This window comes from Phoxinus phoxinus, assembly GCF_949152265.1.
Source record: "Phoxinus phoxinus genome assembly, chromosome: 23".
In the NCBI taxonomy this organism is placed as follows: domain Eukaryota; kingdom Metazoa; phylum Chordata; class Actinopteri; order Cypriniformes; family Leuciscidae; genus Phoxinus; species Phoxinus phoxinus.
Window position 1 is genome coordinate 24,297,744 of NC_136898.1, and position 23,836 is coordinate 24,321,579.

Consider the following 23,836-nt stretch of genomic DNA (forward strand, 5'->3'; position numbering starts at 1 on the left):
CATCTGCTGCTCAGAGACACAGAAAACACTGTTTTCATGACTGTTAATGAACAGTGCCACGCTTCACTCTGAATGTGTTCATTGCATATATTTTGATAATTTGATAATCGCACTAAGATATATCATGATTTGATTAATTGTTCAGCCTCGGATTTACTCCATTATACAAATGCTTAGTTTTAATGTGTGAATATATGATGTAAAATTGATATTTAGGGCCAGATTTACGAAACTGCTTTTTTCGGCATTAAATAATGCTGCAAATACCAGTAAACTGAAACTCCAGCAAATGCATATGTATACAGCAAGGCCCGGCACAAAAATATCTTTATCCATGTCTTTTCTTTGCTAATTTTTCACTGACAGTAGCTTTTAACTGCAAAAGATGGTTCGCGCTGGCGCAAGCTGTGAAATCTGGCTCTTCATTTGTTTAGACTTTAGACTTCCTTTATTAATCCCTGAGGGGAAATCCAGGTTCACAGCAGCAACAGAAATCACATAACAAAAATACACAATACAATCAATCAATAATCTGAATATATATTAATTACAAAATACTATACAACAACCTACTTAACATAACATTCACATAAAGTTTCCATTCACAGTGTGTTTTTTTCTGTGAGACTCGAGTCTTGAGCTCTCTCCTGAGGCAGAAACCAACACATCATTTTAAATGTTAAGTGGGTTCACGGTCTAAATGTAGCGTCTGTCCCGGGCCTGTGAAGGAGGGTTGGGGGTCGATCTGTTCTTAAGCCTGCATTGATGCTCCGGGTCTCCACCTTTGACCTCTCTAACAGCCTTCCTTGCCCTTTTCCCTCAGGTTATTTCCTGGAGTTTGTGGAGCCGCCGAACAATATAACTATAGTGCAGGGCCAGACGGCCACTTTACACTGCAAGGTAGCGGGCCACCCGCGGCCCAACATCCGCTGGCTGAAGAACGACGCCCCGGTGGTGCAGGAGCAGGGCCGGGTCTCCATCCGCAAGACCGAGGCCGGCTCCAAGCTCCGCATCCAGGACCTGGACACCACCGACACCGGATACTACCAGTGTGTGGCTTCAAACTCCATCAAGGCTATATCGGCGACTGGAGTGCTCTATGTGCGGCTCGGTGAGCCATTGCTTTCTTTTTTTCTGCAATTCTGGGTCTTAATTGAAGACCTTTAATCTGAGATCCGGAAACAGTTCTGAAATTAATACCAAAAATCACACATTATTTTTTTATTCATTGTTTTTTTAAAGGGGGAATGAACTACAGGTCCCATGAAGCATTGCGAAGGGAGTGATCAAATAAAACCAATGCCTTTATTGAACATTTGCAAAATATTTAGTTATGTACTAATATATTTGTATTGCATACACAACCGTTAATTCAGCAAAGACAAATTAAATTGATAAAGAAGTGTAAATACATTTATAACATTTCGAAAGATTTCATATAAATACTGTTTTTTCTAGACATCAAAGAATCCTGAAAAAAAATTCAGGTTTCCACAAAAAAAAAAACTGTTCAACATTAATAAAAATCTGAAAAGTTTCATCAGAGTGATTTCTGAGGGATCATGTGACACTGAAGACTGGAGTAATGATGCTTGATCACAGGAATAAATTACACTTTACTATATATTCACATACAATTTTTATTTTATTTTAAACACAACATTACTGTTTTACCGTTTGATTTTTGATCTCTTTGTTTAGCAAAAGACACTTCTTTCAAAACCATTAACCATAAACCATTAAAAGTTACAAGTTATATTAACTTGTGCTAACTAATGCTTCATGGGAGCCGTTACCAGTGGCTTTCCCCTCTTCGGGATTATGGGTAGTGTAGTTTTTCCACCCAGAATCTGGCTATTAAATAATAAAAAATGACATTGCGATCACACTCCCTTCCATAGGGGCATATTTCATTCTTTAAACTTTGTAGGTCTCTTTTGAAAGGTTTAAACACTGTCATTAAAAACAGAGAAAATGAATGTGTTTTTTACCTCCTGAACCCCGCGGTTGCTCCTATAGGAAGAAGCCACACATTTCCATTCATTGCAGATATTTGTTGGTTTTAATGCAGTTATTTTTGTAAATGATTGCCATGAATGACGGCGTCACATGAACCCAGCTCAATTACACATACCTGTGTGGTATCCCAATATAAACTCCTCTCAGACGTTTATAACTCTTTAGTTCCTCACAGTCGGCTTCTCCTCTGTATTGTAGCTCTAGTGTTTTCTTTCCCGTTCACCCTTTTTTCACTTATTTGGGGAGTCCATTGATTTACAGAGCTAACTAAAGCTGCACTGTTTTACAACCATATGCGCCAAATCTCGCCCTGGCATCCCTGTATATTTATAGGAAAGCAGCGGCATAAATCTCAGTGTTCCTGCATTAGGACTCTTCTTAAGAAACAACTTCCCACTGTGTCCTTCTGGGGGGGGGGGGGGGGAAATCCCTTTTATGTGCGTACGGTAAATTGTCCACAAGGAGCACGTCCAATATTTCACATTATGCTTTTGACAGGTTTAGGAGCTCGCTTGCGCCGTGCCTCCTGCCTCTCTGAAAAGTCATCGTGGCGTAATAACACTCCAACTTCTCTTAAAGCTGAAACGGCAAATTAGGCTCTGTGAAAACAGCTGCTCCCTTAGGGAAGATCGTGTTAAGACGCTTGTCCGTAATTCCTCCTCTCTGTGTTTTACAGGACAGTCCCCACCCACTGGACCAACCCTGTGAGTACTGCTTCTGTCACTTTTTGTGTTTGTTAAATAAAAGGTACATCATTTCCACATGGTTAATTGACCGTACACAAAGACCCGCCCCTTTAGTTACTGTCGCTATGTCCGACAAGCTCACACACACACACACACACACACACACACACACACACACACACACACACACACACACACACACACACTATGTTCTCACAGTGAAAAATACATGCAGAGCAGAGAGGACACTGACAGACAGAGCAGGTTACTGTTAATATGAAACAAAGTCTCAACTTTCATATTTGGTCCTTTTATGGTCCCAATAAGTAAAATGTACTTATTGTGTTCATGTTGTATTGTAAAACACTTCTGCTGCTATTGCGGTGTGATACGGGTCAGGTTAGGGACAGGTGTGCTGGTATGGGTCGGTGTAAGGGAAGGGTCAACAGTGTAATTACAAATGTATTTACATAAATTAATTACCGCTGTAATTACATGCAGGTATTTTTAAAATATAAGTACAATGTAAAAACATATATGTACACAATAGGGGTGGGCGATATGGCAAAAATATCATATCACGATTTTTTTCAGGAAAATCACGATTAACGATTTTATCACAATTCCTTTTCATGTTGCTTTTACTATTTTGCAAGTGACTGAGCATCACAGCCAAACAAACGTCCCTATTTTAAAAACAAAGCCTTAGGTAACAAAATATAAAATAAAAAAGAATGGCAGACATTTAGGCCAAAGTGGCGAAGATAAAAAATCTTTGTCATTTTCTTTGTTATTAAAAATTAAGAACAAAGATACACATACACAACTTAATATACTAATTAAATAAACAGTGCTTTATTTTTTCAGCTACAGGTGTATTTAACAGCATTGAAGAAAGTAATTAAATGAACAAATATGAAGAAAAAAAACACAACATCGACTTCACTGTATAAATTTTACATTGATTCTTATTAAAGCTACTATTAAAGTTCTCAGTCAAGAGTGAGTGAGATGCTCTTTGTATTTTGTTGTTTTATTAACAGGGATAGTTCTCCCAAAAATTTTAATTCTCTCAAGCCGCTTTAAACCCGAATAAGTCTCCCTCTTCTGTTGAAAATAAAAGTTATTTGGAGGAATGTGGGTAAACAAACAGTTGATGGACCCCAGTGACTTCCATAATAGTTTTTTCCTACTATGGTAATCAATGGGGACCAGCAACCGTTAGCCACACTCCTCAAAATATCTTCTTTTGTGTTCAGCACAAGAAATAAATTAATACAGGTTTGGAACAACATTAGAGAGTGAGTAAATAATGACAGAATTTTTATTTTTGGGTAACTGTCCCTTTAAGGACAAGCGGCAGCATGTTTACTATTAGGGCTACTGTCACTTTAAGATCTGCCCGCAACGAGTCTACACGCATTTGACAAGCAGATTTTTTTCTTCATTTTTTCTATTGTTCTTTCACTTTAGACATAACCAACTTTGTTTATGTAAACCTTGTGTGTATTTGACAGTATTAGCGCAATAAGACTCGAAAGATAACTTAGTTCAGTAACGGGTGCTGTTAGACAGGCTTTTAGTGCATGTGCGCGTCGGGTGTTTGCGCGCAGAAAAGCGCCCGTTAGAACAGCGCATCAGCAGCGAATGACATGTTTAACCGGCAAGGCTTTAAAGCACATGCAAATAATTCATTTTTATGAACTACAGTGTCCCGTTCCTCTGCATTTCATGTGGATATACGTCGCGCTGTACAGTAACGTTAGGCTATGTTGAGACGGAGGCGCCAGAACTGCAAACTGATAAAATGGACGATCCTACGATATTTCTTCAAAAGCAGATCGTGGAGACATTTTAATCGTCCACGATCAAAAATTGTAATATCGCACACCCCTAGTACACAATGAGTCCATTGTATCAAATTATTAATTTCAATGTTAGTACATAGTAGTTAAAGCCACTTAATATAAAATGGGACCCAAATTTCAATTAAACTCAAATTTATTTGTAAAGCTTTTCACAATACATATTGTTTCAAAGCAGCTTTACGGAAAATGCATTTCAGAAATGTACATAGAAAAAAAATACAGTTAGTTAATCATATATTAATTTAGGGCATAACAGTCGTCTCTTCACAGGCGTTGGGGCATCTGAAGTCTCCATGAGAGGCTGGATACATAACTGGAACTGGCGAACTATTTATCTATTTATAACAGCAAAAAAGGCAGATGGGAAATAATTAGCGTAGCTGCTGTTCATAATATGAATGCATTTGATCTGATTTAACTGTAGTATAAAAGGTATGAGATGCATTATGTGAATGCTTGGCTAAAGAGATGCGTCTTTAAAGGGATAGTTCACTTTGAAATAAATTTTTGGTATGTTTTATCTTACCTCAAGGGCATCCAAGATGTAGGTGTCTTTGTTTCCACAGTATTTTCAATTTTGATATTTTTATCAAAATTTTTTATATATTTTTGTTGTCTGACAGTCATATCATGCAGGTATCTGGGGTCCACCTCAAAGAGCATGCAGAGAGAGGTCCAAATTAAACATGATTTAATGACTCGTAAATGTAAGTACACATTGATGGCCTAAGACACGAAACGAGCGGTTTGTGTGAGAAAACGAACAGTATTTATATCGTTTTTTCACAGCCACGTCCAAGTGATCTGAGGGCGCGGGCGCTTCCTTCTGTGTGACGTGTGCGCAGACTGGTGCATAGATATATATATACACTAGATGCCGCATTAAAGACATTTGTTCCAATGAACTGCCGTAGCCAAGGCGACATCTAGTGTATATATCTATGCACCAGTCTGCGCACACGTCACACACCAGGATGCGCTCGCGCCCTCAGATCATTTGGACGTGGCTGTGTTACAAGAGGTAAAAACGATATAAATACTGTTCGTTTTCTCACACAAACCGCTCGTTTCGTGTCTTAGGCCATCAATGTGTACTTACATTTACGAGTCATTAAATCATGTTTAATTTGGACTCTGTGATGCTCTTTGAGGTGGACCCCAGACCTGCATGATATGACTGTCAGACAAGAACGGTTTGACCTAAAAATATCAAAATTTAAAATACTGTGGAAACAAAGACACCTACATCTTGGATGCCCTTGAGGTAAGCTAAAACATACCAACATTTAATTTCAAAGTGAACTATCCCTTTAATCTAGTTTTTTTAATGTGTCTGACAGATCGCTGTGTCGCCTCAGTTAAAGCCGCTCGTGAACCGATCATCTCTTCCTTCTAGTTCATTTATAGCATCAAATAAACATGAATGAACATCAGAAGGAATGTTGTTTTAACCGCAGAAAGACGTCAGTACACTCCGCTTCTCAGGTTCAAATCCTCCCATGTTAATCTACTAACTCTCCTGACTGCTTTGTCGGACAAAATGGCGGATCCGGCGAATGGTGGATTATGATTGGTCAGACCACCTGTCAATCAAACTCCCTGCGAAGGGTCAAATGTTTATTACAACCCATTGGCCTCATCTCTTTAAAAAAAAATATGCACACTTGCAAATGGAGTTACATTTCATGAATTTTTAAATTCTTCTCAAAAAGAGTCAATGTTGGCAGGACTTTGAGTTGGATCTGCAGGTTTCTGCTTAAAATTGATCCGATATCTTCGCAATTGTGTGAACTGAAGCTTGAGAAGATAGAAAAACAGTTTAGTGTTTAGTTTAAAGCTCTTTGCTGGCTGTCGTCTCATAACATAAATATGGCAAAAGGGTAGATCTACGTGAGTGTCTCTTTCGCTTACTCTCTTTCTGTTTACCTTGACATGACAGAAAGCTTTGGTTGATTAGTGGAAATAAAAGCAGGACCTGCTTTTCCAAAAAGAACAAAAACACAGGATTGTATCTTGGCATGAAGCAGGATCTGACTTCACTTCCCTACGAGCCGAGGAGATCGCTGGCAGCCCACTTTGCTCGGGGAAGTTTTATGGCAGGTCCTCATGTTTCCTTTTCCAGGTTAAATAAATGGTACAATGTCTGTGGGGATATTTCCAGGGCAGTGCTCGTGTTAATGGGATTCAGCCTTCATTCCCACAAACTGACTTACTGTAGATCAGTGCCGTAAAGGTGCAGCCACACTTACCGTTGTTCGGCGTATTTTTGTGGATTTTCAATGGGAATCCACGCAATATCATGTGAGGACAAAAGATTTCTCCATGCAGATGTTTGCTGACCGCTGGTTTGAGAGTGACTGCCGTGTGAGCAGTGCTTTATACGCCGCTACACTGTAGACAATGACCTCTTTTGCCCACTAAAAATCCTGATTGTCTGTCTTTTGTCCGTGAAACACTACTAGATATTTTGTAAAAAAAGTGTTACAAATTTTGGGGTTTTTTTCATTCAGTGGAGTGAGTGAATGGAGTCAGGCAGTGTTGAAAGATAAAAAATAAAATAAGTGGTTTTCTGAAGCACTACTATAGACTTGTGTACAAATGGACATTTTTGTGTCAATTTTTGAGCTCTTTAGTTCCTGTCCACATTAATTTTTATTGTATGAAGAGGAGCACCTGGGACAATCTGCTAATCATCCGGTGAATATGTGTACAGCTGTTTAAGATGCGTTTCAGTGTGATCACAAGTGGTCAGCCGGGAATCCCGGGATGTATTACCGTATCCATCTGGTATTAAAGGTAGGGTAGGTCAGAATTGTCTAAAAAAACTTTTATTCAAATTAGTTTAAACTGTCTTTATATACCAATACATAATTAAAATGCAAGTACTCTGAAATAGAGAGTATAAAAAACTGAGTGACTCTAGTGTATTTAATCTTCAATAAACACAGCTCATTAATTCCAATTCCATGTGCGCACGTGGGCAGAGCCAGTAATAGCGGCGGTAGTCATGGCGACGGAGAGTGACAGTCGCACAAGCCAATCACTTGTTTCGTCCCGGTAGGAATTAATGAGCTGTGTTTTTTGAAGATTAAATACACTATAGTCACTCAATTTTTATACTCTCTTTTTCAAAGTACTTACATTTTTAATTATGTATTGGTATATAAACACAGTTTAAGCCAATTTGAAAAAAAGTTCTTTAGACAATTCTTACCTACACAACCTTTAACATGTATTTTGAACATATATATATATATATAGTCACTTATGTCTGAACTTCATCTAGACTACGTAACTCTCATGGAAGCACCAAATGTGGTGCACGATTATTATTAAATGACCGAACACACGTTACACAGCTGACTCTAACGTGATCTTTGTGTTTTGGTTCAGTAAATTTGAATTGCTTGTTTTGTTCAGGATGGACGAGTGTTTCGATATAGTCATATGTGCCAGGCGTTTCAGTGATCTGATCACAAGATCTTTTAGACCTTTCATCTTTCATCTGTGTTTAGCACTGACTCACAAAAAAACACATGTTAAAGGGGACATATCATGAAAATCTGACTTTGTCCGTGTGTAAGTGCTATAATCGGGTCCCCGGTGCATCTACCAACCCAGAAAACGTGAAAAGTGAAACCCAGTAACTTTGTTTTGGGGAGCCTTTCTCTGCCAGCATGTCAATAAGCCGCTCAGATTTCGCTCCACTCCTGACGTAGGAAGGGGATCTTATTATAATATTACAGCCTTTAATCTGCACGTTTACACCCACGGTGCCACCGTTTGGTTTTGGCGAGACAACAGCGTGACCAGTTCTAAAGCAAAGGCAAAAGTTTGAGCAAAGCCTGTAAACTGTTCTGCCGTTGCTGCACAGACGAGCACTGAACACTATTGACCAAAACATGTCACATCTGTCTTATAAAGACCTCAGTGAACTGTGTCAACTTGTGTAAAAGTTAAACATGATGATGGTACATGCAGATCGCCGATGAATCAATGTAACTGCACAACCACAACATAAATGTGTCCACTAACCATTCAGAAACGTCCAGGTGCGTCTAAAAGTTGTAACTTCTTCCTGAGTCTCTGTAACTCTACACTACTGGTTATTTCTGAGGTTTTGGATGAGATTATTCACGTGTTTTGTTATTGCATCTGAAGCTGTGTAAAGGATCGGCCTCTTCTGAACGGGGCGGAGCAGAAGCTCATTTGCATTTAAAGGAACACACACAAAAACGGCGTGTTTTTGCTCGCACCCAAAAAGGGGCAAATTTGGCAAGCTATAATAAATGATCTGGGGGGTATTTTGAGCTGAGATTTCACAGACACATTCTGGGGACACCAAAGATTTATATTACATCTTGAAAAAGATTCTTCGCTTATAGGGGGAAAAATAGTTTGAAATACATGAGCAGAAGTTCACTGTTAGCTAACATCCCAGCGCAGGCCACATTTAGATGAATATGTCAATATAGCTGCATGCTTTCCTCTCAATAACAAAATAATCAGAAAACATTAGTTCAGAAAGCCTCTGATCTTAGTGATGTGGATGTTTGCAGTCACGTCACACTTATTTATACAGCACTTTATACAACAGATCGCTTTAAATCAGCATCTTTACAGTATCAAAGATGAAAACAGTGTCAGTGTCTCTTTCAGTTTTACAACTTCAGAATTACAACTTCAATTTATATTATAAAGCGGCTCTTTTTATAAAGCAGAGAAGAAAAATACTAAACTATAACCGTGCGTTCACACCACCGCCGGCGAGAGCGGCAAAATTCGCTCTCGCCGCCCTGCCAACGACGCCATGGAAAGATTCGTGGACGCTCTGACGTAGATCGAATGCTTGGTCTTTTTTAAAACTTTATTTAAAGGAGCCGCAAAGCAAACATGCACGTGCTCGTTATTTTTTGCTGAAAATTTATCTATGGAAAGAACATAACAATTATAGTGACATGTTTGCTAACGAAATAAACCAATTAAAAGCCATTTGTGTGGTGTGGCTTTTGTGTTCATGGTTAAGTGCTATTCTAATTTGCATTCCCGCTGAAAAACAAGCGTTCTAGCGCGAAAATCTTGCCAATAAATAGTGTTGCGTGCCGCCTTATCAAATGCAAATGATCAACCTCTCTTCTATTTTGCTTGGGAACTAATGTGGTCGGAACCAAAGTTTACACTGCGTTCCCTGGAACCCTCTCAAACGGAGCACTTCTACGTTCCCATTGGTTGCCGCAGGTTGCCACCGAACCGCAATTACCATAAAGTTGACCTAACTTTTCTTCACCGCTCTCACCGTCCAAGACGCGCCGCGCCACCCTCGCCGCCGGCTCTCATTGAAAATAAATGACATCCGGCCACTTTGACGCTCTCCCCGGCGGCGGTGTGAACGCACGGTAAAGCAGAGAAAAAATGAACTGGAGAATATTTACATCTCAAAGAAGGCGGAGCCTCAGAGCCACACCTACTTATTACATCATCGCCACAACCCAATGGTAGTTCGGAGGTGTTTACCAGCCAGAGTGAACCATACATTTAGTTTGAAATGACGTCACACCAGTTCTTCGATTTCGCTTGAAGTATATCGGGGCCTTTAGGGGTCAAAAGAAAGTCCCAGGCTGCATTTGTTCTGTGGGACAGCGAGGATAATCTACAATAAGAGCCATTAAAGAAGAATACTATCCAAGTAGAAGAGCATTAAAGGAGAACTCCGGTCAATTTTAACATTGAGCTAATTTTTTTGTAAATTTGGAGTGCTGTCAATACAGAGAACAACGACAAAAATCGGTGTTGCCTACACCGTGTTATCCTCTTTTAAAAATGTACACCCTGTTGACTTCAATGGGGCAAGTTTTAAATCTGCTTTTAGCCTCTTAACATCCTTAATCTGTCATACAAGTGCCTGTATTTACTTCCTGTTTTCGGTCGAAGTCCACAGTAGTCGACTGTCGAGTTCACGCGCAAATCATCTTAGTTACCTATGATCACGCGCGTGAACTCGTCAATCGACTACGTTGGACTTCGACCGAAAACAGGAAGTAAATACAGGTATGTGCGCTGGCTGATATAACATAATTTTTATTCATATCTTTCACATCTACTGCAGTCAGATTCACTGTGTTCACTCTGAAGGAATCACTCAACATGGCTGGGCACTTGTATGACACATCAAGGATGATAAGAGAAATAAAAGCTGGTTTAAAATTAGACCCCATTCAAGTCAACAGGGTGTACATTTTAAAAAGAGGATAACATGGTGTAGGCAACACCGATTTTTGTCGTTGTTCTCTGTATTGACAGCACTCCAAATTTACTCAAAAATTAGCTCAATGTTGAAATTGACCGGAGTTCTCCTTTAAGAGCACATGTAGATGTATCTGATCGAGGCAGAGTATTGTTTTTCTCTACATAAGTGGTTACAGATGAGCTCAAATCTCCAGTTGCGTTGCTTACAACTTGACAGCCTCATTGTCTTTTCACACTGATAAATGTTGAGTATATGTGAGGTGGGTCAGAGAGATAAAAAATGTTGTTCAAACTTCTTGACGTCAAACTTAAATGCAAAACTAATATCCAGTTGTTGTAAACTTTGAACTGGTTACAAAGAACAGCCATTAGGGAAATAATGCTTAGCATTTATTTTTTTCTCTCTTTACAATATTTCAACAACACAAAGAGGTAGGCCTAAATCTGAATCTTGTTAGGCCCGAGTCCCTGAACATTAGCTTGAGAGAAAATTCCTTGCTCGATCCAAACTGCGGTGAAATTGTAACCATATGTGATATTGAGGCTGGACGCAGCAGAAGTTTGGGGCATTGATGGGTACGCTGGCAATCTGCCACAGATGGAGCAAAATGAAAAGTGAATAGTGCGAAACTCCTTCAGAGAGCAGTTATTTTAGCTGAGCCTCACACTACATCCATTCACAGGCTTCAGCATGTGCGTTCTCAGAGCAGCCGTGTGAGATTTATAACCGTTTTAAAAACATCGGAAAACTTTCAATGACTAGGGATCTACTTAAAATGCCAAACCCCGGAGGCTGATAAGTGTGTTTGTTTCTGATCATGTTGCATGTGGGCCAGGTTAGGACATTTTCTGAAAATTGTTGGCCATATCACTAAACTCCAGAAAATGAGTGAGATATTGGAGAAAATGTATTTTCCTGATGTTCGGGATTGGTGACGGATCTGCTCTGTTTGCAGTGCACGAGTCTCACAAGCAAGCAAAACTGTGCACTCTATATAGTAGGGATGCACCGAGATTAAACATTTGGTCGCTACCGATAATTCTTTATATTTGAAAGCCGATAACCGATATATTGGCCGATAAATCGGAATCCAAATTTGTATATCATTTTTGAGATTCTGATTACAAAAATAAGTCTCACCATTAAAAGCCATGTCCCAAGCACACAATTATAATGTTCTTATAATTTTATGTAGCCTTTTTGACACGTGTTGCATGTTTCAAAACAAGTAGCGTATGAAATACAGTTTCTGTCGTGTTTTATTTGGCATTTTGTAAAATCCCATTGATTTCTGTTCGAGGACTCGTTGATATTACTGCGCTACCGGAAACGGTAAAGGGGGCTGTTTACATTTGGTTGTAGTCTTTTCGCTCGGTTCTCCATCTCTCAGAAGGCTAGCCGCACAAATTCTTACCAGAGTCGATGGCTCAGTGACCAGTGCAATGCTGAGGCCTTGGGTTTGAAGTTGAACTCGTCTACGACTGTCCCGCGAGACCTTTTCTTACTGTATGCGCTAGACACTGAGTTCTGTACCGCGTCCTTGTACGGCAAAGTGGTTATCGCCATCAAGTGGTCGGGAGTGTGCTAACGCTTCAGACTCAAATATCGAGTGGAAGTTTATAAGCGGTTGTGAGGTATCTGAAAAAAATAGTTCCAATAGTTATATAGCAAATAACACGGATTGAAATCATACATTGCGCCGATATATTTGTTTATAATCATCAACGAACACCATTTACCGCACAGTTTTGGAAACTAACGTTAGGCTATTATTGTCCGAAATTCGCATCTGAAATTTTCGCACGTAAAAAAAAAAAATTCTACCTCATGTTATGTCAATCACGCTTGCACACTGTCTACGAAACTTTCGTCCGTAATAAAAAAATTAGGATCGGGTTCGATTTTCTGCGTTTTTCACAGCCACAGCCAGCATTTTGAGAGTTTTTTTGACAATTCAGAGCCACCGTACAAGCGAACGACAAAATCCAGAATGGCATCTGACAAGTTGATGAAAAACAAAATGCGGATTACAAAGACACAGCTGTTCTGTCTGCCCACCGCTGCCACCGGCCGTGTGTGTGTGTGTGTGTGTGTGTGTGTGTGTGTGTGTGTGTGTGTGTGTGTGTCCGTGTCCTTACCTTAGACCAGTGGTTCCCAAACCTGTCCTGAAGGACCCCCAACACTGCATGTTTTCTTTGTCTCCCTAATCAAACACACTTGATTCAACTCATCAGCTCATTATCACATGGGTTAATGAGCTGATGAGTTGAATCAGGTGTGTTTGATTAGGGAGACAAAGAAAATGTGCAGTGTTGGGGGTCCTTCAGGACAGGTTTGGGAACCACTGCCTTAGACATACTGCCAGTCTCTGTTCAGGATCGATTGGTTCACAGAAGTTGGTGGTCTTCTTTTTAATATGTGGCTCCAGTATCGCTAGCAAAGCATCAAACTGTTCGACAATCTGAGGTAAATTTTTACTCGCTCGGGATAATTCCGCAACTCCTTGATGAGGAGGTCAAACTCTCCTTCCTCTTGGCGCAATCTCAGGATTGGATGGACCCAATATTTCCTCTTTCTTTTTCTCTTTTTAAGAAGAAAGAGGGCAACAAAATCATCCTCACTGCTCGACGAATCCATTTTGTATTTTTTGCGTTTTTTCCGCAAAGTTTTAATATCTGCATCGGACTCGGTGTGCAAGGTTTCTGTGCATGACGAATTTTTAGGCTGAAGCCGCCTTTCCACTGCACACAACATTCGCATACGATTGTCGCATTTCGCCCCCTAGTGTCAGTCGCACGGAACTTTGAAATTGGTTGTGAAGCAACCGTTACCCTCGGAATGTAATGCAAGCATGAATATATCCACACAAAACAAACTCAATACATCTAAAATAAAAATAAAAACATAGTAGATTTTATAGAGCTAATCAATATAAATATTGATTTAATAATTCTAAAATATTTTTTTCTGCCATAATTATTAATAACCGACATTTTACAGAAAAAGCGTTTACAGAATAACATTAAAGACTTAAAATATTGGTAATTCTAGCCTCGTGCTCATAGTTTTGATTAGAATACATCACATCCGGTCGACCGGTCGCATACGGTCTAGCCGCAGAAGTTCAGATATTTCAACGGATCCAAAGCTCAAAACGGATCCGATGATCGGAACTCCCCGCGGCTCCCGTACGACTCTCCATTGGAATCCGGTCCGACGGCTGTCGTTTGTCGTGTGCAGTGGAAAGGCGGCTTGACGAACACGAAAAAACTAATACGAATATTTCGGACTCAGTGTGCAATGGCCTTTAAGGGTTGTTTTAAGGACATGTTTGTGCATGTTGGTAGACAGCCACTCTGAAGCGGTCAAAGGCGATTCTAAAAGAGTCAAAAAGTTGACACAGGACCCATCGTCAAAATGTCTGTGTTCACCACTCTAGTTCATCCGAAACAAACTAGAAAATAGACTCAGTCCTAAATACCGGAATTATCCTTTAACTGGCGAACTAAAGTGTCTCAGCTGAAGGAAATAATCCATTATTTATCGGCTTTAATATATCGGCCAAATTCTTAGGTAGCATTGTATGAATCCTTCGCACTCTTCGAGCTCTTTGAAAAAAATCTAAGATGGTGAATGAAGCAAAAGAGTTTTATTTGCACCTTTAGTTTTTTAACGGCACAGTTTCTGCGTGTGTTGCTGGTGGTCCAGTTCAGTTTCAGCTTGGATGCTGCCTTAGAAGAAGAAGGTAGACACGGGTTTGGACCAGAGCCTTACACAGGGTCGTGTTTCAGATCTGGAAATCATTGTTGCTGTGTGTTGTCAGTTCATTGTGGAGACAAAAACAAAAAAAACAGTTCAGAATCTAATTCCAAGCAGTTTCAGAAACCCATTTCTGTTTTGCCAGAATAGAGCACTTTTATCCAGTGTGTAACTGCATAAACTGCAGAGATGGATATCCTGAGCAGCAAATCTTTTGGTCACTTTAAATTCAGATTATGATGAGAGAAACAGCAAAGCCCAAAAGTAGCGTCATAAACAACCATTGAAGCTTCTTCAGAAGTGCTCCAATCATAACACTCGAACCGCAGTCCAGGGTGACTAGACTTCTGTTTGGCTTTGGCTCTTCGTGAGCCCCTAGATTTCAGGATCCAGGAACAAGAGGTCATGAGATGCACAGGCTCACTCGAGAGTCCCTCAATGCTCATTACTGTGGTCTCTTCGCCGAGGTCAGCAGGATATTAGTTTAACATCAGTATTAGAAGCCAGGGTTGCACATCGTCAGTCTGGATGGAAATATCATTACTCTCATCCCTGAAAAATGATTTAGAAGTTAAAATTATGACATACACCAAATATAGACCTTGTAATTAGTGCCCCTATAGTCAATCATTTTATCCCTTAAAAACTCATCTTTGATCACCAAAATTACATATTTAAACGTTTTTTCCTTGAAAATAATGTCTTTATGCCTTAAAATATCTTGAATGTAACTCGACACCCTTGCCTCATTTAGTATGCGCGGTTCTATGAATATGCATATGAGCTCCACCTCCACTCACTCACTCACTCAAACAGATCCACTGGTTGACGATCACACGTTGATCTGATTGGTTACAAGGTAGTTTGTGACGTCAGAAACACCAGCGATTTCAAACCGTGTTTTTGAGACTCACTGCAGTCTTTGTCTTTGGTTCACTGCAGTTTTAAGCAGAAAATACTCAGCAATGCTGTCCACTTATGAACTTACACATGGTTTGTCTTAAAGCACAATTAAAAACACCACATAGACATATAAACAACATTAAAAGCTTGATTTTCACCACAGGAGGTCTTTATATTATCATAATCACATGGTATTGTGATGCGTAATGTGGTGTCTGGAGTTGTCCTGTGTGGGTCTTATTCTACAACGTACCGCTTTATTAGTTGAGTTGCCTTACTAGATATCAGCTGTGTGCCATTCAGGCAAGCGTTCATCTGGGTCATCATCACTGTCTGTCATTTTCTTCTAGAAAGCCTGAGACGGGCTTCTGCCAGCCGTACCGAGGCATCGCGTGCGCTCGCTTCATTGGAAACAGGAGCATCTACGTGGAGTCTCTGCAGATGCAGGGAGAAAGTGAAAACCGCATCACTGGTGAGCAGCACAGTTCAGCATCATGATCAAATACTGACATTGCCAGATTTTATTTTTCTGCAATATATATATATTGCGAAGTGAAAAAATACAGGAAGTTTCACTAGATGACTTAAATAGCTTAGCACAAAGACTGGAGGTAAACGGCTCCAGCTAGCATACTGCTCCCAATAAGTGACAAAATATATAGTGATGGGATATATAGCTCCCAGTATGTATTGTCACTCATTGGGAGCAGTATGCTAGCTGGAGCCGTTTACCTCCAGTCTTTGTGCTAAGCTAGGCTAGCGGTGGGTGCGTCAGACAGAGTTACGGCACGCACGGAGATGAGAAGGGTGTGTATGGACTTATCTAACTCTGGGGGATACGGGGAATAAGCTCAAGTCCCAAAAAAGTCTGTGTGTTCCTTTAAAATGTAAAAATTTGACGATACCCGCATTTCCCTCCAGCACTCAAAATGCTAGAGGGAAATGCTGGTATTGTCACATTTTTTAAATTTCAGTACTGACTTGGTACCGAAGTCTGTACTTTTGGCAACTCTACATCCCAATATAAATTTTAATCCGATATACCATACATTCTGCTTCTGTGATTCTTCATCATTCCTGTGTTGTTCTCCAGCGGCCTTCACGATGATCGGCACCTCGACCCAGCTCTCAGACCAGTGCTCTGAATTTGCCATCCCATCGTTCTGCTATTACGTCTTCCCGTTGTGCGAGGAGGGCAGCCGAGGCCCGCGCCGGCGCCAGCTCTGCCGGGACGAGTGCGAGGCTCTGGAGAACGACCTGTGTAACGCGGAGTACACCATCGCACGCTCCAACCCGCTGATCCTCATGCAGCTGGAGCTGCCCGCGTGTAACCTGCTCCCCCAGCCCGGCTCTCCGGACGCGGCCAGCTGCCTGCGCATCGGCCTGCCGCCCCAGTGTAGGTCATCACGACTCGACCACAAAACACAAGAAGGGGTTGTCATTCAGAGCCAGGGAAAACTCAATAATAGCATGAGATCTAGTGTAACTGGCCTCAAAGAGGAATTAAAGCGAGAGAGCCCTCTTGTGGTGCGTCAAACATTTCGGTAACACTTTATTTTAGTGTCCTTGTGTTACATGTACTTACCATAGTAATAACAGTGCAACTAACCCTCAACCAAATCCTAACCCTATAGTAAGTACATGTAGTTACTTAATATTACTCAGTACTTAAATATATATATATATATATATATATATATATAATTACACTGTAACAATGACACCTTACAATAAAGGGTTACACTTTATTGTAAGGTGTCATTGTTACAGTGTAATTATATATTTAAGTACTGAGTAATATTAAGCAAATACATGTACTTACTATAGGGTTAGGATTTGGTTGAGGGTTAGTTGCACTGTTATTACTATGGTAAGTACATGTAACAAGGACACTGTAAAATAAAGTGTTACCCAATAAAGTATAACCAAAATTTCTTAAGGTTGTATTAGTCTATAACTCAATGATCAATGATGTACATTTACTCAATGTTCTGAGAGAAAATACCTATTAATTTTCAATCCTTGTTAAAGATTCACCCCCAAACCACAGCTGTTACAATGGAAGTGGCGGCAACTACAAAGGCACGGTGAGTGTCACCAAATCAGGCTACCAGTGCCAGCCCTGGAGTGCACAGTATCCGCACAGTCATCACCTGACGGCCGTCGAGTACCCCGAGCTCAGAGGAGGACACAACTTCTGCAGGAACCCTGGTGGGCAAATGGAGAGCCCTTGGTGTTTCACTTTGGACCCGAATGTTAGAGTGGACGTCTGTGGCATCCAGCCCTGCAGTGAGTACATCTCAACCTCGTGACAGAAAATTCAACGAATTCAAGCAATATTAAACATTTTGTTCTCCATCTTTCCCAGATCCTCCGGAGCAAATGAAAAAGGAGATACTGTACATCTTGATCCCCAGTATAGCCACCCCTCTTGTTATTGCCTGCTTGTTCTTCTTGATCTGCATGTGCCGCAACAAACAGAAGGAGTCTGTAGACAGCCCAGCTCGCCGACAGCTCTCCGCCTCGCCGAGCCAAGAGATGGAGCTGCCGCTACTCAGTCAGCAGAAGCAGCAGGTAATCGCCCAGCATCTGAGCTTTTAAACGTCTTAACCCTCTGAAAGCGATGGTTCAGAGTCATTTCAACCTAGGGTCCTTTACACCATGACCTCGAGCCAAACACCCCCCCCAGAAGCTTTTTTTTAGTGCAGGCGCTAATCCGAATGTTGTTTCTCGTAAATTTCCGCACTAATAATGCCATACGGAAGTGATGGCTCGAGGTCATGGTGCAAAGGACCCTAGGTTGAAATTACTCTGAACCATCCCTTTAATGTGTTCAGAATCTGCAAACGATCCGGAACGGAAGCTTGCATATCAGTAATAACTTCATGTGTTTTCAACTAAAATCATATTGCATCTGATCAATAACTTGTCGTTAATGAGTGAATGCACAAAAAATGGCAAAGTTTTGAATGTTACTGTGTTATGTTACCCCTTTATCAATTAAAACATCGAGAAGTTCTTTGAAATTGTGATGCAAGAGATGTTTTTCCAAAATATTTATGAAAAATTGTATTGTATATGAACATAATCTGAGAATTAGCAGTATTAATGGATTAAATTAATTAAATCAGTATTAAATCAATGGATTTAAATAAATTCTTCAGCAACTTTATAAAAACCTACATATTAATTTTCCAACAAAATGGCAATATTATCCTGAAATGTTTTCAAACTGAATATATTTATTTTACTTGCATAATCTTTCACTTTCAAATAACAAAAGATTGAAAATATATATTTTTTATGCTGCAATGGTCAACGTGAAAAAAATACGTGTAGATTCATGTTTATTAACAAAATTAAGTCCCAAAAAGAATGTGTGAAATATGGGAAAGGGGCTAAATATTTTACAAACACTCATAGATTCAGAAAAAAAGTCTCTTTAAATTTTTGATCAAGTTAGGTTCCAGTATTAAGACCCATCTCTTCTGGGTCAAAACGGACCTGAATGCTTTGATGAACGATGTGCCAGAATTTTAATATATCTTGACACTTTGCCTCTTTAAGTTGAGCAAAAGCAGACTTGAAATGTCTCGTTTTCTTTTACTTCTAGGCAAAGCTCCGAGAACTCAACCTGTCTGCGGTCCGGTTCATGGAAGAGCTCGGAGAGGACCGTTTTGGAAAGGTCTACAAAGGCCACCTCTACGGCACCGCTCCAGGTGAACAGACTCAGGTGGTGGCTATAAAGACGGTGAAAGACAAGGACGAGGGCCCTCTCCGGGAAGAGTTCCGGCACGAGGCCATGCTCCGGTCCCGCCTGCAACACCCCAACATCGTGTGCCTGCTGGGAGTGATCACTAAAGAGCAGCCCATGAGCATGATCTTCAGCTACTCGGGCCAAGGCGACCTCCACGAGTTCCTGGTCATGCGATCCCCTCACTCCGATGTCGGCAGCTCTGACGACGACAAGACGGTCAAATCCACCCTGGAGCAAGCAGACTTCCTACACATCGTCACACAGATCGCCGCCGGGATGGAGTACCTCTCCAGCCACCACGTGGTCCACAAGGATCTGGCTGCTCGAAACATCCTGGTGTGTGATAAGCTCAATGTTAAGATCCTGGACCTCGGGTTGTTCAGAGAGGTCTACTCCGCCGACTACTACAAGCTAATGGGCGCCAATCCCTTCCCAATCCGCTGGATGTCCCCGGAAGCCATACTATATGGGAAGTTGTCCACGGATTCGGACATCTGGGCTTACGGCGTGGTGTTATGGGAGATATTCAGCTACGGCCTTCAGCCATACTGCGGCTATTCCAACCAGGACGTGATTGAGATGGTCCGCAACAGACAAGTGCTCTCCTGCCCCGACGACTGTCCGGCCTGGATTTACACGCTGATGTTAGAGTGCTGGAACGAGTTCCCCGCGCGAAGGCCTCGTTTCAAAGACGTTCACGCTCGGTTGCGCACCTGGGAGAGCTTGTCCAACTACAACAGCTCGGCTCAGACCTCAGGAGCGAGCAACACCACCCAAACCAGCTCCCTCAGCACGAGCCCCGTCAGCAACATCAGCAACGCCCGCTACGTTAGTCCCAAAAAGTCTCCGTTTCCTCAACCTCAGTTTGTGTCCATGAAGGGCCAGATGCGCCCAATGGTGCCGCCCCAACTCTACATCCCAGTCAACGGCTACCAGCCGATGCCGGCGTACCCGTACCTGCAGAACTTCTACCCCATGCAGATCCCGGTGCAGATCCCCCCCCCTCAGCAGCTGATGGTGGCCAAGGCCGGCTCGCACCACAGCGGCAGCGGCTCCACCAGCACCGGGTACGTCACCACGGCCCCCTCCAACGGGTCCGGCACCGAGAGGGCCCTCATGAGTGAAGACCTGAAGGCCACAGAGGAGGATTTCGCTGACGGGGCGTCTCAAAGCGGCCTGCACAACGAGGACCTCTCTGTTCCCGAGACCGAGCTCCTGGGGGACAACGACAGCACGCAGACCGAGCGCAACGCCATCGGTTCAGAAGCATAGACTATCTGTGACAGTGGATGAGAACTGTGTCATTTTTCTACTTTTTTATCAGTTGTACAGGTTTAAAAAGTGAAGGGAAACCGGTGAATGGCACATGGACGTGGTGTTATTTATGGGTTTATCAGCAGACACTGATGGACGGACACGTCATGCTGGTGGAGATATTTTTATAAGAGATTTCAGCTGCAGTTTTTCACAGTCTATGAAGAAGATGCTTTGCTTTGGGTTCGGTAGCAGACGTGACACAGCAATGGATCTCGTTGGTTTGGGCGTTTTAATCAAATTGTTGCAAAGCTATCCAGAAGAATGCATGTTCTTACTGTTGCTGTGCAACTTGAAACACCATTTCAGCAGTTTTTGTGGGTACCGTTCATTAATGTAACCACGCCATAGTTGGCAGTGTCGTCGAGAACAAGACTTTGATTATTTTACTTATTTTAGCTCCACAGGATCAAATGGATTTGTTGAGGGCATTGATGTGCATCATGGATCACGATATCGGACTATATAAGATGTGGATGTGCAAAGACAAGCCATTTGTCCTTTTTTTTTAGAAGTTGCTTTTATAAAACATTGAATTCCTGTTGTAAAGATTTGTAATTTATGCCATTGATTCTCTTGAAGATTTGTAACTGGTTTGTAATATTCTCTGTCTCATTTTTTTAAGCAGGTTTTGTTTAACTACTTTAAAGTCATACCAACCTACCCAGATGTTATTAACAAATATTAACCATATATTTTGTTCATCCAGGCACGTGGAGAATCCAATAAAGTAATACATAATATGATATTACTTGTGGGGTTTTCCTCAACTTCTAGAAAGCTACACGCTATAGACATTGGAAAAGCATTTTGTGTGATATTGTAATTAAAACAGCACAATCATGTATTTTATATATGGCTCATGATGTACTAGTGAGAGTTGTGTGCAGGTTCATGTTAACCAATGACTGTAAAGTAGGTGTTTTTATCTCATGCCACTTCCCAAGAAAGGCGGGACCAAATTAATAACTGATATATCCTCCACTTTTTGGCACACAAACTGCAAATAATTGACCCTTGCATAACGAGCCAGATTCCCCCTGCTGAGATGTCATCGGGTACTTGTTGCTCCACGCATGATGAACTGACTAACGCACGGGATGCCTACCAACTTCACGCGACGCCGAGCCTCCGCGCAAACAACGCGACGCGACGGAAAAGAGAGTTCACGCCTGACGAGCAGAAAGACACGAATTACTGGCTCAAACGGAACCGTAATAACGAAGCAGCGAAGAGGTCTCGCCAGCGCAAGAGGATGGAGGAACATCTCCTGGAGACTCGTGCCGTCGCGCTTCAACGGGAAAATGACAAATTAAAGGCTGCGCTCTCTGCCGTTCATCTCCAAACCCCCCCAGTGGATGCAGCTTTCGGGTTCCCCATCGGACTGCCCCATGACGGCTACCCGCGCAGCTTACCCGCGCCTACAACCGCGTTGCCATTGCGTAGTCTGCCGCATTGCCAGTTTTCTGCGTGCTGCGGATCAATATGTCCTCAAACTAATCACTTTAGTCCGGCTTTCGATTTGAGCGCTGCTTATAATACTACGAAAGCGCCGCGCATCAGTTTATTGGATGGTTATTATCCAATGGGCAGGTACAGTAACGGGACAAATGCATGCACCAACGCGGCTTATATGAGGAACAGAAGTTTTGCGGATGGGAATGACTCCGCTCAAACGATGCTTGGGCTGCCGGACTACAGGAGTGCACTGGTCAACCTGTCGCGCACGCCTCGCTGTTATAATCCTAAAAGCTCGTCCTCTGAAATGGCACAGAATTGCGCGCGCCAGGCTGGACCGATCGGAGCCGCGCAAACACGTGCTGGTGAACGAACCTGCCCAAAGCAAGCGAGCAAACAGTCCGTTCTGCTTCCACACAAACTGCGATACAAAGTTGGTAACGCAAGGTTTGCGTCCACGTGCTTCTCACCCTAATGGAAACTGAGCCGTGCGCGTTCGTGCTATATAGGTACTAATGTGTTCCTGACTGTTATAAAAAGAGCGTCATTTTTTTATTGCATTTGTCTAATTGGTCACTTTTAAATCAAGAGAAAATCACCTTGCACTGTGAATCTTTAGATATAATACCTCTTAAATAAAACGTGTTGTTTCTGCACAAGTGAGTGCATGTGTTATGCTTTGAACATTCCTAAGAAAAAAATTATTCTGTTAACATCAAACCTTTGCAACTTACAAAAAAAAAGAAAAGAAAAAGAATTAAATGTGCATTTAAAATGTTTTAATGAATATAATGTGTAATTTCAGTGCATTTGCTTCTTGGTTTAGACATGTGTATAGCCTATGTTAGGAAACTTTCTGAATGTACATTCTCAAACCTGTGTGTGTTTCCACTGGATGGCGCAGTCGCACACATCTTATTTAATGTAGGTCACCTCGGGCGCCACGTTGTGCAACTCCTTTAGTTTTAGGTTACATAACACACTCACACCTGTTATATCACATCGACCATTAGACAACCACACATTATATAGAATAACATGCCATAATAAATACATCAAACTAGTTTTATTTGTTGGGGAAAAGCATACGATTGAGTTGTGATGAATGGGAACTGGTTGAACTCTAGAGTGGCTGTGTCCTTTAAACGATATGTAATAATAATGCATAACACCTTTATGTAAGTCTGTTTAAACGGGATCCATTCGACGGGGAACTTTCCTTTTAATACCACTAGCTGGCTTCATTTCTTTCAAACAAGATGTGCTGCTATTTCTCTAACAACTGCAAACATGTAATTAAAATTAGACATAATAATTAAAATAATTGCTATATAACTCGGAATTGTTTATTTCTATATACAATTATAATAGTTCTACTACTATATACAGCAGTAATTATAATAATAACAGGCTATAGTAAATGTGTTATGTAGACATGGTTTAATAATGTTCGGCACGCAGAGATTCATGTCTAGATATTCTAAATCTGGTTGCCGGTTGGAGAAAATGCTTTTAGAAAGTTTAACTGTGTTTCATATGAAGAGACTTTTTAAAGGTGTTCCGATCTTATGTAGCCCCGCCCTCTTTCTGTATTCCCACAGCATGAAGGTAAGATCTTACGGATTTATGAATGAGTTGTAAAATTAAACCTGGTATTTGTGACATCCGCTTCACACATTAATGCTCATGCATGATAACTTTCGTTAACTCTACAATAAGTAAATGAAATGCACTTGACCAGATAATTACTCTTACAGAGCTATTACCACACAAACGGAAGTTCAAACACAAAGATTTAAAGATGTGCATAACCACATCAGATAAT

At 41.3% G+C, this 23,836-nt stretch overlaps 1 protein-coding gene across 1 annotated transcript in view; it reads left to right on the plus strand.

Moving 5' to 3' along the window:
* Window positions 1-22,668, plus strand: part of ror2 (receptor tyrosine kinase-like orphan receptor 2) — a 98,787-nt gene extending 76,119 nt beyond the window's left edge. Inside the window, exons 3-9 of the mRNA XM_079600178.1 lie at window positions 824-1,111; window positions 2,696-2,723; window positions 15,833-15,954; window positions 16,576-16,878; window positions 17,514-17,771; window positions 17,851-18,056; window positions 19,096-22,668. Coding sequence (XP_079456304.1) covers window positions 824-1,111; window positions 2,696-2,723; window positions 15,833-15,954; window positions 16,576-16,878; window positions 17,514-17,771; window positions 17,851-18,056; window positions 19,096-20,511 — 2,621 coding nt within the window. The 3' untranslated portion in view covers window positions 20,512-22,668. The remainder of the gene's footprint in view (window positions 1-823; window positions 1,112-2,695; window positions 2,724-15,832; window positions 15,955-16,575; window positions 16,879-17,513; window positions 17,772-17,850; window positions 18,057-19,095) is intronic.
* Window positions 22,669-23,836: the final 1,168 nt, after the last annotated feature.